Here is a 22,553-nt window from a genome sequence, read left to right on the forward strand (position 1 = left end):
AAAAACGGTGATATTGTTATGCAAGAATGCTGAATAAAAGTTCATGATATTTCTGGGACTGTAGGCATCTCCACTGAGTGAGTGCATAATACCTTGCATGGAGAATTGGCTACGAAGAAGCTGTGTGCGAAGAGGGTGCTGGGACTGCTCACAGTCGACCAAAAACACATTCAGCACAACATTTCAACACAATGTCTGGTGATGGTTAACCGAAATCCACGGACCTTTTGTGCCGATCTGTGACTGTCGATGAAACCTGGATCTGTCATTAAATACCAGAGTCTAAATGCCAGTCACAACAATGGACAAAGGCTGGTGAAAGAGCAACGAAGAAAGAAAAGAACATTTTGTCAACTGGTGTGGTGATGGCCACTGTGTTTTTGGGATTCCCAGTGGTGGCTGGGGAAAAAAAAAAAACCAAGGTTGGCATGCAAAAAAGTGCATTTTCACCAGGATAACACACTATCCCACACATCAGTGATAACGAAGGCAAAAGTACATGAACTGGGCTTTGAATTGGTTCCTCATCCACCCTATTCACCATACTTTGCCCCAAGTGACTTCTTCCTGCTTGTTAACTCGGTTTTGGCTTGTTGGGAAGAAATTTCCACAAAATGAGGAACTGATAGTTGCAATCAATGAGTATTTTGCAGAGTCCAACAGAACCTATTTTTCTGATGGGATAAGGAAGCTGGAGGCTCACTGGACCAAGCTTATATCCTTCAAAGAGAATACGTTAAGAAGTCAGGCAATTGTTTAAAAAACAAATATTGTCTTTTTGCTTTTTTTTTAGCAGAGTTATCTAACCACTCATGTACATGCAATGTAACACTTTCATCTACACCATTACAGAAAAAGATTTTTTTCCAATAACTAGATTTGGTGTTTTGGCCTGCACACCTGTTTTTTTAGTGTGAGAATTCAGAGCTGTAAAAGAGACAGTTACATTGGTGGAAATGTGTGAAAAATAATATTGTTCATTATTTCTTATGAGTAATTTCCAGTTTATATTGGCAGCTAATATTTTGCACGCAGAATTCTTACAAAGTTGACCAAAACAGCAACAACAAACCAGGTGCTCAATGGAATCTATGCCATAAAGCGGCTATGGCGTTTTACAAATGAATACTGGAAATAAGAAACCCTAGGAACTGTAGCAGGCATTGGGTGATGCAGGTTGACATCACTGATTGCAGCCAGACACAGAATAGTGAGACTGGAGACTATAGAAGAGTATCGACACAATACACACCATTCTTTGTTCCTGAACTCCACAGCAATTACTAAAAGGTGTTTGTAAAAGACTACACATCCAACTCCTTATATAAGTGTATACTTTGAAAGCGATCACGCTGTAAGGAGTACACTTTTTCAACTTTTAAGCCCCTTTTACATGACTGACTTTCTTGTCCGAAGTGAGTACTTGACACAGGTCATTTTCGTTTACACGCCAGTGCCAAAAATGTATTTTGAGAGCTGTCTGCTGTGCAGTTTTTAGCATTTGACTGGTGAAAGGGACGTTAGGAGGGACTATGCTTTTCATGGAAAAACATAAACATAGTAACAAAATGTAGGAACAAGCAGTGGTAGTAGAGTTTATTAATGACTACAGCAGAATCCGTTGTGGAAGTTCTTGTCAAAGGATGTGTGGCAAATTCTTCAGATTCCTGAGAACTGAAAGAATAGGAAAAATGCATCCACACATTTAATTTCAGAACATACACATTTATTTGCTCGACAAAATATATACTTGTGAATGCATCAAAAATGCAGTAAATAGCACTTTTTTGCTTTATCCTTTGTATCTTATGTTCTTGCTAAGTGCCAAATAACACTGAAAGTTATTTTTCTCATCAAGTACTTCTGACTTTTTCACTGTCGAAATAATTTTCTTTAAAACAAGTTTGCAAATTTATGCTCTTATTTATGCAATGTTCGGGCTTTTCCTATGAGAAACGTAAAATAATTGTTTTAAGATATTCCATCTTTCTTTTAGGAGAACACTAATAGTGAGAAATGCTAAGACCCTGTGCAACTTTCCAGTGTGCCACAAAAACAAAGTAAAAAACACAATAAACAAAACCAAAAAATCCTTTTCTACAATAGGAGTGAGCTCCACCAGAACAAACTTAGCTTTCAGAGTTAGAAGACATAGCTATAGTCCCTTGTTTCTGTGCATGTGCAGTGTGCAGCACACTTGGTAATTTAGAACTCCACGTTTGGCACAATCAATAAATCGCTGGCACCGTAGAGACACTTACGTAGGGACGAAAAAAGAATGCATTTCGAGTAATTGATTTTGACCAGAAAGTCACTCATGTAAAATGGGCTTTACACACTTTACAATTGCATGATCACTCAAAACGACTTTTGTGTCAAAGTGCAGCAATGACTGGAACAAGATGAATGCAATGACAAGCCACTATTCAATAACAACACAAAACTCCGCCTTAGAGGGAAAAAAAATGTCATACCAATAATGCGAGAATCTTCAATTCAGACCACCGACTTGTCAAGAGGCTTACCAAATGAGAAGTGTACGGATGCTCCTTCGATTTTCGTGAGGGTACCATCACTGGTGATGTGTACTTTAATTCATTAACACGTTAGATTTGATGATCTTTCCAGTTTTATGCTTCAGTAGGACAGCACAATGCCACATTTCCATTATGGTATTGTTGCTGCTTCTCTCCATGTGGCACCAGAGAAAGGTGAGGCGGCAGCAGTGCATCACGACTGTCATGTACGTATTGGTTTTGAGTAAAAAGTAGTGGGAATTTGTCAGGCTTTGTACATCTGACTTGAAAAAATCATTTTGATGGCGCACATGTCATTGATGTATGTTTGCATTTTTAAATGCTTTGAATATTTAGATTATTATGACAATGAAAATGTTATACGTATATTCAAGTACCCAGCAAATTTTTACTTTCAAAAGATGGTTCAAAGAATTTGCATTAAATTTTGCTTGAAAATGGAATAAAGTGCATCACTGCATTTGAAATGTTTACTGGGGCTTTTGGCAAATCTACTATGAGTAATTGCCAGCAGAGGTATTCGACCATTATCATTAATACAGGTGACTGTATTTTAGAAAAGCTGAGCAGTCGCAAACACACAGGTACCAAATTGTTTTTTGGTGCATTTATTCCAAATGAAACGTTCTGGGCTGAGCCCATCAGATATCCTGATGTAAACAATGTTCCAACTAGTTAGTTACACATTTTTTTTAAAAACACCAAATGTTAACGAGAAAGCACAAAATCTAACTAAGTGTCAGAACCATTTCATAACAAAAATAAGTTTTACAGTTTGTACGTTTTAGCATTCCTAATGAGATTGGATGGTTGTGGTAGATTTACGACTCCAGGTAAACCCACAAGCAATAATCACATGGACAAAGATTTGGGGACCTGGGTGGCCAAGCATAACAGAAGTGGCAGTTCAGCACATGATACCCAATGAACAATGTGTGCAAGTGCTCTTTCACACATGAAGCAGAATGTGGTGGAGAGTCATCCTGCATAAATAATGTACCTCATAGCAGGTGTTTATCAGCTAGGCTAGGGGTGATGCAATTCTGTAACGTATTGGTGTACCGCACAACCACCACACTGACAGTTTGATTGTTTGGTTTAAAAGGAGGGAAGGGACCAAACTGCTTGGTCATTGGTCCCTCTGACAGTTTGAGAAGCAGCACACCACACTGACAGTTTGACAAGCAGCACCCCCACATTTCCTCGAAGAAAAAGGGTCTGATCACGATTGATGTGGTAAATTCATTCTGCACAGTGACTTTTGACATGCAAGTGGGTTTCCACAACAGTTCTGGGATTGTCAGTAGTCCGTATTCTGCAGTTGTGGAAAGCTCTCTGTGACACAAAATCGGTGCTGCTGCATTTTGTACGGATAGCACTGGAGGGCACGCCGTAGTGCTCTCCAAACGGTAGTGCCTGGAATGCCAGTGCGACATGCTACTTCACGAGCACTGACTTCATCCTGTGGAGATGAACCCGCTTAAGTCACCATTTCTTCCTGAACTGTCCGAGCAGCAGTAGCACTTGTCTGGTCGCACACTATTGGAACGATCATCTAGACAATGCGTGGCTTTGAATTATGTTATCATTTTCTTCACAGAGACACTTGTCATAGGACCCTTACTCACTCGAATCCTATTGTGATACGATCATAAAGCTGCATTAGCAGATTCTACACTCTGATAGTAAAGCTTCACTAACAGTGCCTTTTCTCGTAAAGTCAACATGCCACAGTTGCTGGCGCATCTGACTCATCTCTGACTACACTCACTGTATACTCGATTCTCATGTGGCGTAACCAACGTGTTGCTGTCCAGTGCAATCTCTCGGGCCATTTCTGCACTCATTTTTGCAGCCATTTGTTTTACCTCTCTGGCCACAATATTTAGTTTTCTTTTTTTTAAAAAATAGAAAAATGCATCTAATATTACCAGTAAACAAACTTTCTAAGTGTACTGCTGGCCATTAAAATTGCATCATCAGGAAGGACAGCAAATGATGAAAGTGTAGTTATTTTGGATATAGGAAGAATATGTTGTTAAATTTTTAGGTAATTTGGTGTTATACTAGGTGCAAAATTTACTACACTGTGAAGCTTTACTATCAGAGTGTAGAATCTGCTAATGCAACTTTACGATCGTATCACCATAGGATTCGAGTGAGTAAGGGTCCTATGACAAGTGTCTCTGTGAAGAAAATGATAACATAATTCAAAGCCACGCATTCTCTAGATGATCGTTCCAATAGTGTGCGACCAGACAATTGCTACTGCTGCTCAGACAGCCACCTCTGGTACCAACAGCGGCACCTCCGTATTTAGTTAAACTGAGCTCCGATGTCAGGTATGGGCATGTCACTACATGCTGCTTCAGCTTTCTGCCGAAGTTCATCAATCATAGCAGCTGGCTAGTGGTAGAGCGCAAGTTTCTTGGTAACTTGTGACCAGATGCTTCTACTGGGTTGAAGTTCTGGAGAAAATGCTGACTGTGGCAACTGCCATACACCCTCTGTACTGAGGTGGGTCAGAACGGCACTCGCGACATGTAGTCTCGTGTTATCGTGTCAGCAGATATTATCATGGAGTTCAAATGTAGGGCACAACAACTGGCCTTAACTCATTAGAAATGTAATACCTGCTGTCCAAATTACTGCCTATGTGAGCGAGAGGTGATCGTGTTATGTACCCAAAGACAACCCGTATCATTACATTGGTCGTTGAGCTTGTATGACTGACAGTGAATGCAATCTGGCAACTTCTATTCGCCTCAGAGCCTCAATATATGACATTTGACCAGAAAGTAATGGGTAATAGCTAAGAATCTTTATTATTTGTCAACATCAGCTTCCGTATTTACTCGAATCTAAGCCGTACCTGAAAAATGAGACTTAAAATCAAGGAAAAAAAATTTTCACGAATCTAAGCCGCACCTGAAATTTGAGACTCAAAATTCAAGGGGAGAGAAAAGTTCTACACCACACCTCCAAATCGAAACAAAGTTGGTCCATTGTAACATGAGGCACAATTGAGGTCGAATGGGTGAAGATACAGCTACAGTAGTTTGGTTCGAGTCGGGAAGTGTAACAGTTACCGTAAGCTTTACCAAGTAGTCATTGCTATGTGTCAGGAGCTCCGTCCATATTTATACAGGTAGCATTCCTTTTTCACGTGCTTCATCTGGTTTGAATCGACTGCTTATTTTGGATTGATCTGATAAGTGCCGTTCTCTTTGTTATAGGTGTATAAGTGTTTACGTCACTCTAAGCTGAAAATGCATTGTTGTACTGTGTCATGCATTGTTTGTCACATTCTGATAATGAGTGTTTACGGCCTGTCGCCGCTCGCAGAATGACTTGCTTTTGTGTGTGCTACCACTTCTTACAATAAAAAAAAAAAAAAAAAAAAAAAAAAAAAAAAAAGAGGAATTGTCTCATAAGCGAAACAATGGCAAGAGACTGCTGTTTGTTATTACTTAGACTGCTGCTTTCTTTGATAATGATCAACAAGAACCAAATAATAGACTGCATATGATAGAAGATGTTCTGAACAAGAGTTCAGCGAAAAAACTTTTCCGTTTGAAAATTTTTGCAGACTCCTCTTTAGTACATTACATTCTGCACAGAAATATGAGTCATCTTAGATTTAAAAATCTAGTCAGTGGCCGTGCTCCATTTCTTACTGTATCACTATTCAGCATAAGAATATTACGAATATAAACATGACACGATATGTATATTCTTGCTGTTGTCTCTCTAGTTTCGTAGTTTATTAGGCAGACAGGATTTAAATTAGATAGTAGCAAACACAAAAGAATACATGGCATAATGTTTACATTCTTCTACCTTTTCATTTAATTTATTTACTGACGCAGAGGTTTTGGCGCCAGTATTTATCTTTGTGCTTGCAAAGCATGTCTGTGTAGCGCTACAAATATTCGATGGCAGAAGTTAGGTGTGGCGGGACCTACCAACATTTTTCAGAACTTCCACTTACTTTGATTCTAAGCCGCAGGCGGTTTTTTGGATTACAAAAACCAGAAAAAAATGCTGCTTAGATTCGAGTAAATATGGTAGTCCCCTTCAGAGCAATCACCCTCATATACAGTACACTTGTGCCCGCACTTTCTCCAGTCTTTGAAGCACTTCTGGAACTTACTTTTTGTTATGGTGTTGAGCTTCTTCGGCGATTTTGTTTTACTCTTGTCAGATGTAGCAAAATGATGTCCTTTCAGGATTCTCTTCAGCCTAGGGAATAAAAAGAAGGCACACCAGGCCATGTCCACTGAATACAGTGGCTGAGGCAACAAAATGGTTTTGTTCATTTAAAAAAAAAAAAAGCATGGAGGTGTGAGCAGGAGCTAATCATGATGCAATTTCCACAAGTAGTTTTACCACAATTCTGGTTGTTCTTTTGATTTCTTCACGCAAACTGTGCATAACTTGCAGGTAGTATTACTAACTGACTGTATGACCATAAAGCATGAACTCGTGATGAACTATTCCATTGTAACTAAAGAAAACCATGGGAAGAACCTTCACAGGTCATCGAACTTATGAGATTTTTTATTTATTTATTTTTGTCTTGGCTCTTCAGACAATTTCCATTGGGATGATTGGGCCTTGGTTTCATCACTTCTTTAGAAGTCTTGGATCATTCTTGGTTTCATTCGGCAATTCGTAAGTAGTGCCTTCATACCATCATTTTTCATCAAAATGCAACAGTTTCAGAACAAACTTTGCTGTAACACATTTCATGTCCAAAAGAATTGAAACGATAGCTTGGCACGAGCCAAAGGATATGCAGATACCATCGGCTACATCTCTGAACATGATTTAGCAATTTTCCAGAGCCACTGTCTTTACTTCTTCACATTATCATCAGTGATTGATATGCTGGGGCGTCCAGGGTAGTCGTCGTCTTCGACATCTTCTTGAATCTCATTGGAACATTTATACAACCCATAAACTTTTGTCTTACTCATACTTCTTTGTGCCCTACAGTGGTTAGCGAATACCACACGTGTGTGTGTGTGTGTGTGTGTGTGTGTGTGTCAAACTGTACAGTCCCCTTGCCTACGTACTACTCTGATTAATAAATCAATACAAGTTTTTCTGTAATTTTGAGTTTAATATGTTGCAAGATACAGCCTCGTGTCCATGTATTATAGTGATTCTTCTTTTATTGTACTTAAGTGCAGGCAGACAACCACCTTTCCCTTTACTATTTTATACATGCAGGCACAATGCATGTATTTTTGTTGTTATTTTGACTGTTTTAATGGGCAGTAAACATTTTAGCTTATGGATAGCAGCGGTAATAAACCACAGGAGGGGAAAGTGTCTTAAGATATTATGTCTGACGAATGGTCCAGAAGTGTAACTGCAAATCTAAACAAATCCTTTAGTGGTCTTTGACAAGTAGTGTCTATCCAAGACAAAATATTTTTTCTACAATTTTGTAATGTACTTTTTGTACTTTGTACTACTGCCATGTGCGTTTTAATATGCCGATGTGCAGGCACATGACATGTACTTTTAATTGTTATTGGTCACAATTTTAATATTTGGTAAACATATTGGCATTTGCACAGCTGCAATGCTGTAAGATGAATGAGTACCAACCAGCTGGGCATCATTGTCTTTGCTAAAAATCAATTGTTATGCTAATTGTTAGTTTTGCATCATACAAAGCGCTATCTGTTGGTATTTTGTGGATTTTTTTGTTTCAATTAAACCACATGTAATATCAAGCATTTGTCAATTTTTACCCCTTTACGTACATTACTCCATGAAGTACTGAATTTTCAATGTTAACAGGCTTTTGGGTCACCCTGTACATCTTCCCATCTTGAAGATACGTTTCTCAAGTCATTCCTCATTACATTTGTCAATTTACTTATCAATAATACAACTGAACTTTTGAACAATGATATTTGAAATACCCTGTGTAGGTCTCCACAAGTTCCTATTGAGCCCATGTATGCACTGTCACTCTCTAATGCTTACCAGTTACTTAGCATACCAGCTTAGCCGTATCTTGTCACGTATCATTTGCATACTTCTTTCATGGCACAGTAACTTTCACAAACAGTGGCCGAGTATGGATGGACTTTCATCCGTAACCTGATATGGTTCTGCTACATTTTTGAACAGAGAATTTAAGACACAGATCAATCCTACCATCAGAGCTCCGATCTACTGGACGGTTAAAGTAGTTCTCAAAATTTTAATATTCTGTGAACTACAATAACATCAAAATATTTGCATCTCCATAATAGCTCTACAAATATGTTACCAATGACAATGTGGTAACAACTGGTGTCGCAGAGGTACTCCGTGTGATGGCTGGTTTGACGCAGCTTTCTGTGCTAATCTATTCTGCCTAAATCTCTTCGTGTCTAAAGAACTACTGCAATCTATGAGGAACTTTCAACTTGCTAACGGTAGTCAAGCCTTCGTCTTCCTCCACACCCTTTACCCTCCATACTTCCCTACACTATCAAATGAATTATTATTTGATGCCTCAAAATGTTATCTCCCAATCTATCCCTTCTTTTAGTCAAATTAAGACTATGAATTCAATCCATAATTAATTAATTATCCAATACACTCATCTTATTTTCAGCGTTCTTCTACAGCACCAAACTTCAAAAGTTTCTATCTTCTTCTGTCCTGTAATGCTGACCATCCATGATTCGCTTCCATTCAAGAATACACTACAGGGAAGTACTTTAACCATAAAAGTTTTTAGATCTCCTCCTTGAACATTAACGCCTTAACATAATGAGTTTTTTCCTTCAAATTATGTAAGAAAAACATTTTTTATTAACGAAAAATATTCTATTATGAATCACATTGCAAACATACATACACTGAGATTACAAAAGTCAAAGAATAGTGATATGCACATATACAGTCTGTAGTATCACGTACAGAAGGTATAAAAGGGCACTACATTGGCAGAGATTTCATTTGTACTCAGCAATTCATGAAAAGGTATCCGACGTGATTAGGGCAGCGTGATGGAAATTAATAGATTCTGAACATGGAATGAGAGCTGGAACTAGACGCAAGAGACAATCCATTTCAGCAATAATTGTTGTTGTTGTTGTTGTTGTTGTCGTGGTCTTCAGTCCAGAGACTGGTCTGATGCAGCTCTCCATGCTACTCTATCCTGTGCAAGCTTCTAAATTGCCTCAGAATATGTCCTACCAACCGACCCCTTCTTCTAGTCAAGTTTTGCCACAAATTTCTCTTCTCCCCAATTCTATTCAATACCTCCTCATTAGTTATGTGATCTATCCATCCAATCTTCAGCATTCTTCAGTAGCACCACATTTCAAAAGCTACTATTCTCTTCTTGTCTAAACTATTTATCATCCACATTTAAATTCCACACATGGCGACACTCCATACAAATACTTTCAGAATCGACTTCCTGGCAGCAGTTATTTTGCACCCCAAATAGCAAAACTCATTTACTACCTTAGGCATCTCATTTCCTAATCCAATTCCCTCAGCACCATCTAATTTAATTCGACTACATTCCACTATCCTCGTTTTGCTTTTTTTTATATTCATCTTATATCCTCCTTTCAAGACACTGTCCATTCCATTAAGCTGCTCTTTCAGGTCCTTTGTTGTCTCTGACAGAATTACAATGTCATCGGCGAACCTCAACGTTTTTGTTGCGGAATTCAGAACAAATTCCATGATCCATTAGGTTGTTTTAGAATCAGCCTTACACTAACACAATTGGTTTATTTTTATATTTACCCAGACATGTTTTGACACCAATGTGTCGTCTTCTGTGGGTCAAATTTTTATTTCTTAAAATTACTTTGCTAACTGAACTGTATTATTATACATTGATTTTAGTGCTCGTTTTCGTCGTCGTCTTTTTTTCTGTTTTTCGTTTTTTGGACAGCATGTCATCTGCAAAATTTTCCATCCTGTTTCCTGTCCCTGGTTGGTGTCTCAATCAGCTGCTATTTTGTGCATTGCTTTCACTCAGTTTTTCACAAATTTCCACTCACTAGTTCACCTCACATGCACTTTCACAAAATGTGGTGAAATGTGATCTGAGCAGACACTTCTGACAACACACTCAATGTGACAAGGGTGCTGAGAATACCAAATTTCAGGCATTACGTAATACACAGACAACAAACTGGCATACAGCCTTCACTTAATAACCAAAAGAAGTGGTGTTTGTGTAGAGTTGCCAGTGCTAATAGACAGGCAACACAGTGTGAGAAAACCACTGAGATCAATGTGGAAAGTATGGCAAACATATTCATCAGGACAGTGTGGCCAAATTCATCATTAATGGACTATGGTAGCAGATGCTTCTGCTAGCAGCACAACACCGCCAGCAGTGCCTCTCCTGGGCTCGTGACCATATCGGTTTGTACAAACAGAAAACCGTGGCCTGGTCAGGTGAGTACAAATTTCAGTCGGTATGAGTTAATGGATGGTTTGAGTGTGGTGCAGACTCCACAAAGCCATGGACCCACTTTGTCAACCATGCACTGGGCAAGCCAGTAGAGGCTCCATAACGATGTGACCTGTGTTTATACAGAATGGATTGGGTCCTCTGATTCACTGAACTGATCACAGACTGGAAATGGTCATGTTCAGCTACTTGGAGACAATTTGCAGCCATTCATGGACTTCACGTTCCCAAGCAAAGCACCATGTCACAGAGTCACAATTGCTCGCGATTGGTTTGGAGAACATTCTACACAATTCGAGCGAATGATCTGGCCACCCAGATCACCTGAGATGAATCCCATCAAACACTTATGCAACATAATAGGAAAATTCAGATGATCACAAATTAATAAAATCCCAAGTATACTCAAGCAATGGACTTTGAAAAAAATATCCTGAATCCTGGATGTCATTTTTTAGTTTCTGTGTAGCTATGAAGCCTAACCATGTATTTCACAATGAGTTCCTCTGAGCAAAAATCTTGCAGGAGCTGGCTGGAGCACAATGGAGTATATATCTCCTACCACTTGTCTTCCAACTGACGAACTGTCATCACTTTCAATCTCTAATGTAGTAACATCACATTCTACTTCACTTTCTGAGTCACTAAATTCAGTGTGAAACTCGGGATCACTACAGCCATTCTTTTTTGAAAGTACTGCCTAAACAACAATACAGGTGAGAGACTGAGAGCATGTTTTTTGTAGAGTATCCAAAGATGCACACAGTAAGGATGATATCTAGTGGCAACCACTTCAACCAAAACATGACAGCCAGGCTACAAATGTAGGGTCAGATGCCCTCTAGGAGCTGAACACTTAACTATCCATGCTGAAACAGATATAAGTGGCTTTTTTTTTTTTTTTTTTTTTAAGGTCTGTTCTTAAGTTGCCCGAGTATACTCTGGATTTTAAGTTTCTGTCACACCAATAAAAACAAGATAACTCAGCAGTTTATGTTAAGGGGTAATTCCTTTTACAAACTGATCTTTGGTTTCCTTCACTGCTTGCTCTATGTGCAATTTGAACAACATGGGGGATAGGTTGCAACTCTGTCTCACTCCCTTCTCAAGAGCTGCTGCTTCCCTTTCATGTCATTCAACTTTTGCATCTACACTACCTCATCACAAGTACGATTTTGAAGTGAAAATGAGAAGGAAAAACAATAGCTAAACCAAGACCAGGCAGATCTGACATACCAAAGGACAGGGACCATCAAACATTGTGTGACCGAATGTAATAAAATCAGAAGCAATCGGAGGAAGGTATGATCCAGGAGTTCCAAAGTGGAAAACAGTAGCATAGTTAGTTCAATGACTGTGTGTAGGGAGTTGAAAGGAGTGAGGTACACTGGTCAAGTGGCTCGTCATAAGCCACACATTTTTGCAGCTGATGCTAAGAGATGCCTGAGGTGTTGGAAAGAGTGATACCACTGGAACGCCACTAGACAGTGGATTACTTGAAACGAGTGATTAGCAATGCTATACCCTGTAGCACATGATGGAAGGATTTGCTTTGGCGAATGCCCGAAGCACATTATCTGCCATCATGTGCAGTGCCAGCAGTGAAGTACGGAGGAGGTTGTGTTACGATATGGGGGTGCTTTTTTGTGGCTAGGGTGTGATCTCCTTATTGCACTTAAGAAAACCCTACACCTACAAATTTTACAGCACCGCATACAATAGAGAAACAATCTGGAGGTTATAACAGTTTGTATCAACACGATAATGCGTTCTGTCATAAATCGGCATCTGTGAAGTGAGATTTGTGGACTATACTTTGAACAGCTTTAAACTCCATCTTAACAGGTCTCGAAAGACCCAATGGTACTGACTTACCACCATGTCATCCTCAGTGTATAGTCATCACTGGATGTGTATATAGATGGATGTAAGATCAACACACTGCTCACACGGCTGTTGTCAGTTTTCATGATCGGAGCTGGTACTATTCAGTCAAGAAGCTCCTTAATTCGCCTTTGAGTGCATCCCACTTGCCAACAGTGCTCCACATACTGGACGGTCACCCATCAACGTTCTAGCCAAGCCTGGTAGTGCGTAACTTCAGAACCTGGTGGGAATTTCTGTTACTGCTGCTGCAAGGACATTGGGGTTTGTGGACAATAATATTTCTGAAATGAACTGAACACCTTTGGGATATGTTAAGACCTCAACTGCACTCCAGACCCAAGTACCTAATTATCACTACCTTCTCTTGAGGAAGAATGGGCTGCCATTCCTACAATACATTTAGACATCTCACTGAAATTGTCCTCAGCAGAGTTCAAACTGTCAAAGGCGACACACCGCATATTAGTGTCCACTAATTGGTGTCCAGATACTTTTGATCAGACAGTGTACAATCTAGTTTCTGTACACATTAAAGATAACATTTCACTTATTGTACTCTTATTTTATCCTTGAGAAAACAAGCTAGTCCACTCAAAATTGCCAAAAGCTTTTCCAAAGACTACAAATACTATAAATGCAGCTGCTGCAAGTTTCTGCACGATAAGTCCTAGTATTAGAACCTCCTCTTATCTCACCGCCAAAGAAGGTACAGCACTGGCAACAGTGCACATACTGCTATAAGCAAAGAATTAACTAATTGACACACATCATACTGGTGATCCTACTCGTCTTTAATAATGTAAAAGGCCGATATCCTAACTAGAATGTCAGTATACAACTCATGGTGAAACTGGCTGAAATGTATGCTGTCAAATACTCCCATGACACATAAATCACATCTGGATTAGCCATGGAAGTCGATTAATTTACCCTATCATTTGCATCCCGAAGTGAGAAGAACTGCAGAGAGCCAATGGACATCAGACCACTTGTTTTACTGAATTCATGAAGACAGAATGCCGAATACAATGTAAATGATAAGGACAGATGCTGTGCATATGTAATGTCTGCCATACTTTGTCAGTCCAAAATGTCTCAAGATTGGATTCATGAAAACTAGAAGTACATTAAGATGGCATTTTAATGCTTCAGGTGTGCTATGTACTCTTCCCGCGACAGTACAATGCACAGAACATTGGAACAGTGATATGAAACTGTCAAAAAACTTCTTGGGATGTTGTTCAGTTCACATGTCACATTGGCCAGCGTGCCAGTTATGTCTCAAAGCAGTGACCCTTCATGAGAATTTCTGCATTTTTTTGTCTTATGGTATGACCATACTGATGTTAAGTCTTGTCATCCATTATGTCTTTTCCTAGGAAAGAACTGTCTGCATTTTGCATTTCACTCAAGTCATGGCAGGTGTCCACACGTTGCCTTTTTTGTTTGGAAGTCAAGGTGTGCAGGACAAACTTTGCATTCACTTTTCTCTTTTTCAAAATATTCTGGAGAACGTCTTAAAACACTTAATTTAGAGATGTTACTCCAGTACGATTTGTGACAACAACATTGACAAATTACAGTTACATGTCCATTACTTAACACTGTTTGCTTACAACTGGCTGGTTGCTCAAATGCGCATCCATTGTTTGCAGCTGTCATTTGAAGCTGCCACAACACTTACTGTGCAGATGCAGCTTGCACAACATTCCTGATGTCATTTACACAATATGAATAAAATCAGTCTCTGAACTTTTTGGACGGATGGAGTATTCTTGTGCGTGGAGCGCCGATAGGTGTAGAATTTCTTTATGTGCTTGCAGAAGCACTATGCTCTACCAATTGAACAGATCTACTACACTCAGATTCCTTTTGTTTGCACATCTACACAATATATGACTGCTCAGCACTATACGAGTCACAAGCAGTTTAGTGAAAACATGAATAAACACACTGTAAGGTACGAAATTGTCTACTGTGCTATCTACAGGCTGCAACAGCATTTCCACTGCCAAACCCCTACACAAATACCAAATCGGCATTGTCAGCTTTAGCAAATACGTGCAGCATCCTTGAACAATAGAATACAATAGAATTGGCCAGCAACTGGAGTACCAACATGAGGAACAATACTTATCTCTGTAGCTAGCTGTATCTATATAACCTGCTGGACATATGTTACATGGAATGTTTTATTCAAATTAGTCTGTACTACCATATCCTAAAACATTTACACTCTGTATATATTGAAACCACACAGATCATTACTGAAGCAACAAACACACGACTACTACATTTTACCAGTTCAGCAACCTAGCGGCAGATGAGTGCAGAATGTTGCAGAAATAGAGTGGAACATTGTCTTCTTAGCTGTAGATATGCGAAAAGACCAACTATCTTTATATTTACACACTGTGCAAACTATTGTATAGAACATGCCAGAGTATGTCTTTTACCATTGCCACTTATTCTCTTTTTCTGCTCCTCCCATAAAAGAACGGACAGAAATGATTGCTTGTGCACCACTGCATGGGCCCTAAACTCTCTGTCATAAAAGTGCTTGCGAGATAGGAACATTGGAGGCAGTGGCCCAAATGCGACCTTTCAATTTTGTCAATAGCGTTTCATGAAAAAGATCACTATCTTCATCAGACACATTTATTTTGTTACAGAATTAAGTAATAAATTACAGGAAGTGTTCAACTGAATAGGTACGAAACATTGTAACAACCAAACTGGCTGAAATTTGTATATGCCGCTTGGGGATAATGTAGTGAGACATCTATGGACACGAATGTAGTGTCTGGCGTAGTCACGTAAACGTGCTCTTGACGCAGGAGAGAAACAAGCAGTCGTGTGTTCCATCCATTTGGCAGAGCCATGCAGTCAGGACATCATGGCGTTCACATTGCAAAATTCAACTATCAAGGAGCAGCGGAAGGGGTTAAACTGGCCTATATTCGTCACCGGATGGTGGCCGTATACAAGGGAGACTGTGTTCCTGCCAAGGTCAGTTAGAAAGTGGATTGCCCATTTTAGTAAAGGCCGGGAGTGTCCACGTGGTGACCTGAGGCCAGGCCAGGCTAACTACCAATCACGGCAGAGCTCATAGACAGGGCAAACGACCTGAAGCGATCAGCGTGTCACAATGCAAATGTTGGCAATGATGGTGGGGGCCAGTGCTGGAACGGTGTGGACAATTTTACACAACAGGTTGGGTCACTGGAAGGCGTGCAGAGTGGGTTGCAAAGATGCTCAGAAAACTGCAAAAGCAATTGAATATGGGGCGGCACCTGTTCCGGTATCATTAATACCTCGTTCTCCTGGAACGGATTGTCGCTGGTGACGAGAACTGGTACTGTCACTTTGAGCCAGAGACAAAGCGGGACAGCATGCAATGGATGTGTGTACTGTTACCTGCCCTAAAAAATTTGAATCTGTGCCCCTCAGCAGGTAATATAATGCTCACCATCTTTTTCAGCATCTGACTTCCGATATTCATTGGATTCCTAGAGCACGGAAAAACTGTTAATAGTGATGTGCATTGTGAGACACACTGTAGCCTATGCAAATCCATCAACAGCAAACAGCTGGACAGCTGACAGAGGGAGTGATTCTGTTCCACGATAATGCACAGCCACACATCTCTGAGGTCTCACAAAGCATAATGGTCAAGTTCAAGTGAAACCAGCTTCAGCATCTGCCCTACAGCCTGGACATGTCACCCTGCAACTTCCACATGTTTAATCCACTAAAAATACATATCAATGGGAAGGACATAGTGACAACCGGCTTTTGCCACGGCCACAGGCGGTCTGGGAACAGAATCCTCCTTTGGGTCTAAACAGTTGTATAGTTGTGCTCAGGCCTCTGGTGACTGCTTTTGAATAAAGACTTCAATTATATCCACAGTGTAATTTGGACCTTTTCTTTTGAACAGCCTCATAAAATAATTAAGAGACCTTGCCTCCAGATTTTCTAATTGTCTCCAAGATGAGGATGAAACAGAAATTACATTATCGTTCACTCTGTAACAAAGTGATTCTTGGCATGGTTAACTATAATGCAACCCCTTTCAAACTGTCACTGGTGGTCACCACAGTGGCAGTGGCCCTCAGAGAGACTCCTCGGTTTGAAGAACTGCAGGAACACAAAAATACCCTCCTGAGAAGTGGTTGGCAGTTAGGACTAGCCAGGTAATGGCAACCTAACAGATCTGCAGAGTTCTCTCAGAACTTTGCTTTTAAGAGGGACACAACTTTTTGTAAGAACAGTTGTTTAGCACAGCTACAGGAAACAGGGCCTACCCTGACAGTCTGCTGTTTTCTTGCTGGGAAGAAATTTTTAACCAGGACCCGATAGGCCTCGCTTCTGTCAGTGTACCGAAGAAGTCGACATGTAGTGTCCGTCACAAAGGACCTCATCATAGGTGCTGTGATAGAAAGTCTGATTCTGAGGCCTCATGCAGTTTATTGGAGAAGTCAAGCCTTTGAAAATCAATTGTAACAATCACAATACAATGAGAGGTAAATGGACTACACCAATCACACGATCTGAAGACAACTGCATGTTGCCGTCCGCATAACATGGCAAGATGCTACAACTTACTGGCTAGGTAACACATCATTGTGCTCCACTCTTGCTCCTCAATGGTAGTATATCTCCCTCCCTAGTTCATCACAACCCTACCCTGGCTTACTTGTAACATTTTTTGCTTGGCCACACGGAAAAGCTGACATTCAAAAGCAGTGCGCTCTTTCCTATCAATTTCAGTGCGACATATTAGTTTTCCTAATTGTTTGTAAATCTTAAATGCAGAATACATTTCAGTTAGTAAGTCAAATTTGGGCTCCTCTTGCTGTTGTTATTATAGTACAGCCCTTCCTATTTGCTTACATCCCCATAATAAGCTCCAATTAATTGGTCCTCAAACCGACTAGTTATTTTGACACCTGTAAGTAGAATCAAGTCAGACATTACTGGGGCCACATGTTACATTGTCTTCTATGGGTTTCACCTGTTGGGGGATGTGGAAGATGGGTGAGGTTTACACCATGTTCCCTCCACAGACTCTCACCTAAGAGAGCATATCTTCAACATTCTCTTACTGACTGAAGTGATGGGTTGCAAATCTAACTGCATATCTCTAAATTGCACAATCACACAAGAATTACTCAAAAATAGGTATTATGTGATCATTCCATTTTGTATCTTTTGTAATGTTACAAGCCTGTATTTAAATGACATGACTAAGTTGAGCAGCCTACAATTAATATTGTATTTGAATATTACACACGTTTCTCCTACTCATCTGCATTAAATTACATTTCTCTACTGTTTGGCCAGATAGAAATTCTGCCAGAATCATAATGAATCCCTCTACAATAACCCAACGAAAACACTTTCTGATGCACCGTGTCATCATCAGCCAACAGTCTCAGATTGCTGCCCACCCTAACCGTCAAATCACGTATGTACATTGGGAACCAGAATGGTTCTATTCCACTTTCCTTAGGTACTTCTGACAATACCTTTGTCTCTGATTAACACTTCCCACCCAAGACAGGGTATTACTTAAAGTGTGTTCAAGCCAGTTGCATATTTGAGAACCGAATCTGTATACTTGGACCAATGTTAACAGTTTACACTATGGTACAGTATCGGGAAACTTAAGAATGTGAAATCTGTCTTTATAAGTAATGATATGACTGTTACCTTTACTGTAAAAAAACAGCCTACACCTGACAATACTACACTTCTTGTCTTCAGAAGCACACTCTAAGATATCTGTTCACTTTTGTCCTTTGATCAACAAACAGTGAAAACTGTGAACAAGAGAACCAATCAGCCTGCTCAAATTACCCTATTACTATTATTATTATTATTATTATTCTTTGAAGTAAAGAACCTACCCAACTTTCCCCTACACTTCCTCTGTCAAAGTCTGGATTGCCAGCCATTCCATTCCAGTTTGAACGTGATACACCTCCTTATAAATTATTAGCACCTCTTAAATAGCTCGTATTTAATTTGATTCACTGCATTGTGTATATTTGGAGTCTTTACTGTATCCCAAAATAAGACTCCATATGACTTTTCCATTCACTATCACTCCCATCTCTACTGCACAGACTTTCTTTTCTCCTGATATTCTTCGATCATACGAAAAACTTATGTCCCAAAAACTCAAAATAAAATACCGTATCCATCTATTCGTCATTAGACCTACAAATGAATTAAGTGTATCATTCCATATTTTGTGTGACAATGCTCCAAAGTCCTGTTTTTAATAATGAACGTAAATAAAGATATCACATACCCACATTAAAATATTAACTCTTTTGCTGCTCCAGATGTGCTCTCTGCATTCTGTGCTAAAGTGTCTATTGTTTCAGCTGTACTGCTTGAAAAATGGTAGTGTCTGCACCAAAAGATGATGTTCCAGCCAATATGAAATGCTGATCATCTCGTCTTCCGAAAACTATTACGTGAAAAAATTTGATTTTTACACATCTTACGGTCTAGTATCTTTACTCGATAAAGAATTGAATTTCTTTACTGTGCTGCATCAAATTAAGTGAAACAGCATGAAATTTATGTAAACTTTGCATATGGATGATTTTAGCTCATACATTACAGTGAATGAAATGTAGATAAGATATTGAAATTTCATTTAAAATTGAGAGTAGAATGATACCTCATTTCATTCTCGAGTTACTGCGTTTCACATTCAAAGGACGATCACATACAGCTCGTCCATTCACATTCTTGTGTATCATGAATCGTCGTCATAACAATTGTTAACAACTCGTGTGAGAGGTCAGTGGCTCAGGACACACACATACGTCCATAGTACTGTATGAAAACCCAAGCGGCATGTGTGTTCATGCCCACAGCACTTGGGGAACGGCTTAGCGGGATGTGTACACACATTCATAGCAGTGAAAGTGTTAATGATAATTAACACACTACAGCTAAGGGTATATATATTTAGTCCAGAAACCAAAGTTTACTTCACAGAACACCCAGAACTGAGCTTTATCAAATAGAGTAATATTGTAAACTCAAACTTTTCAGTTTCATGCCCCTCACAAAAGAATAAACCCACCACCTATACTACACAGTACAGATAATAATTTATTAATAATCTGACCTTGGTAGTCCTGATTCTGCTTCTGTCCTTTGTCCTGGGAAATAAGAAAATAAACCTCAGTCAACTGTGAAAAATTTAAGAGAATAAAATTAAACAAAAAACAGTAAGACACATACTATGCTGGCTTACAATTAATTTGACAGTGAAATTTTTATTCAAGCAAAATTTCCACAGATACAACTACTTTTAAAGGAACTGCTGCTAGCAACATCTAATTCTGAGAATGGTGTATTACATTACAGTATAGTTTCTATGGAGGTAACCTTATCAAGACCCTGAAACAGAAAACAGTACAAAACAACGTAATTTAATCCAAGTGACAGAAATATGTTAACCCAATAGCACAATGAAAATTTCTTGAAGTACAAAACGATCGAATTAATATAATTAATAATGGAAGGAGTAACAGTATAGTCACACATTCAGTGACTGACAGGCTCATAAATTGCCAAAAAGCTTCTGGACAATGTTTATCTTCAGAATGCAGCACCAGCACAGTGTCGGTTTGGGTGTGTGCTTTGCCTGTCAGTTAATTCTGAAGGAGGACACTGTCTGAAACTAGCAACAATTTCTATATTGCTTACATGGATGTTGAGTGATTAATATTTCCATTCTTTGTTTAAGTCGGGCCATTGCAGTACTGTAACAAATTAACATCAGCTAAGTAACGACTGTCATACTATTCGCAATGTTTGCTGTAAGCTGCAATTTTTCTTAAACAAGAACATAGTTCATGTAGTTAAGTGTAAAATGTCCCAATGTGCGTGTTCTTGTTTCACGTTTGTGCAGATGAAGTGTAAATAAGTCAGCTCCAGACATTAACGAGGCGCACCTGCAAATAAACACCTCCCCTCACACAGCAGATGGTTTGTCCTTTGGTCATTATGGTTGAGTGGAGCGTTGGACATCGGGGAGCAAAGAGGGTGCGAGCAAGAATGTAAGTGATCATAAACAAGCAAAGAATCATTATTAGAACTGTCATTCTCTTGACTGCTAATGTGAAAGCAGCACACATTTAAGGTGCAATCTGTCATGAGTTACAAAATAAGATAGATCTGTTCACCCATTATTGTAACTGAAGCAGTACAAGGAAAACATTGTGCATAAACTCCCTTAAATAAATTTTTCTCTTTCGTGTTTTCTATTATGCGCATACTGCATATACCCTGACTACTTAAAGTTTCCAAATTCTTACCCATGCTGTATTTCACTACACTTTATTATTCACACTTACAATTTACAGCCTACTGGTAACAATAGTGTAACTAGTTCACAATTAAACATTTTACTCAATGTAATATTCATAATTTATGATACCTGTAAACTGAGTGCACTCCAAAATTCGACTCCGCCAAAAATGGTTTGCTTTTCAATCAACATACCTCATCATTCTCCAGTTTTCAAGGAACATTTGACTTTCCCAGAAACTGTGTGTTTCAAAAGTTACACTTATTCAAAATTATCATCCTCCAGAATATTCAAACCAAAATGTGTACTCGGGCTAAAACTGTGCTGTTATAGTTTTATGGCCCTGACCTGTTTCCAGAAATTAATAACTTTCCCAGAATAACAAGTAACTTTGTCATAAAACTCTATTATGAAATTTAATTTTCCAGAAAATTCTTGGTAGGCTTAGGAAAACTGGTGTACCTTAAAACTTCCCTCTCATAAAATGGCATCCACCATTTATAACAATTTAAGGGGATGCAGCTTATTGGTAAACATTTACTTCACTGCCTATTGTATCTTTGTATATTTTACTTCTAGCTCTTTTATGCTGCCATCTAAAATGCAGCTGTCTTATACGTTATCATTTTGTTGTTTTTGAACTACGCACTTCATTATACTGGCATTGCACACAAAATCACAGTGTCTCATCATCAATAATTATTTATTATTATTATTAGAATTAAAAAACAGTCTTGGTTGCAATTTGTTCTTTTATTAACAACATGTTTCGCCTTTATGGGACCATCTCCAGATTATTTTAAAATTTTTCTTTTACAACTCATTAAAAACAATAAAATGGCTCTGTGCTAGACTGAAGCACGTGAAAAACCAGACCAATCTGCCTCAACCTTTCCGCATGCTTCAGTCTTGCACACAGCTGTTTTATTGCTTTTAAAATGTTGCAAGAGAAAGGTTTAAGATAATCTGAAGGTGTCACACAAAGAGGAAATGTGTTGTTAATAAAGGAACAAGTTGCAACCAAGACCATTTTTTAATTCAAATTTTCGACATACAGCCTAATGAGCAGAAGAAATTTTAACTATTGTTAATCATGTCTGGTGTATTCATATGGTCACCAATCCAAATACTAACTGGGCCTAACATTGCTTATCTTTGGTGACCATTAGAAATCTGTGTTACTGCATTGATGAAGCTGTGTGTCGACATAGCATACAACGTTTATTATTTAAGACCAAGGAACAGCTAACTACTACAAATCCAAAGAGTAAACATATATATCACTGGACATAAATACTTTGAACACTGCGTGCTGTCACTACATTCACCACTTCAA

General features: G+C 39.0%; 1 protein-coding gene across 5 annotated transcripts in view; it reads right to left on the minus strand.

Annotated features, from left to right (window-relative positions):
- LOC124716908 (serine/arginine repetitive matrix protein 2-like) overlaps positions 1-22,553 on the minus strand; it is a 182,455-nt gene that overhangs the window by 15,545 nt on the left and 144,357 nt on the right. For all 5 annotated transcript variants that reach the window (XM_047243473.1, XM_047243474.1, XM_047243470.1 and 2 more), the window contains one exon: positions 20,030-20,063. In XM_047243473.1, coding sequence (XP_047099429.1) covers positions 20,030-20,063 — 34 coding nt within the window. The remainder of the gene's footprint in view (positions 1-20,029; positions 20,064-22,553) is intronic.

Source organism: Schistocerca piceifrons, chromosome 9, assembly GCF_021461385.2.
Source record: "Schistocerca piceifrons isolate TAMUIC-IGC-003096 chromosome 9, iqSchPice1.1, whole genome shotgun sequence".
In the NCBI taxonomy this organism is placed as follows: domain Eukaryota; kingdom Metazoa; phylum Arthropoda; class Insecta; order Orthoptera; family Acrididae; genus Schistocerca; species Schistocerca piceifrons.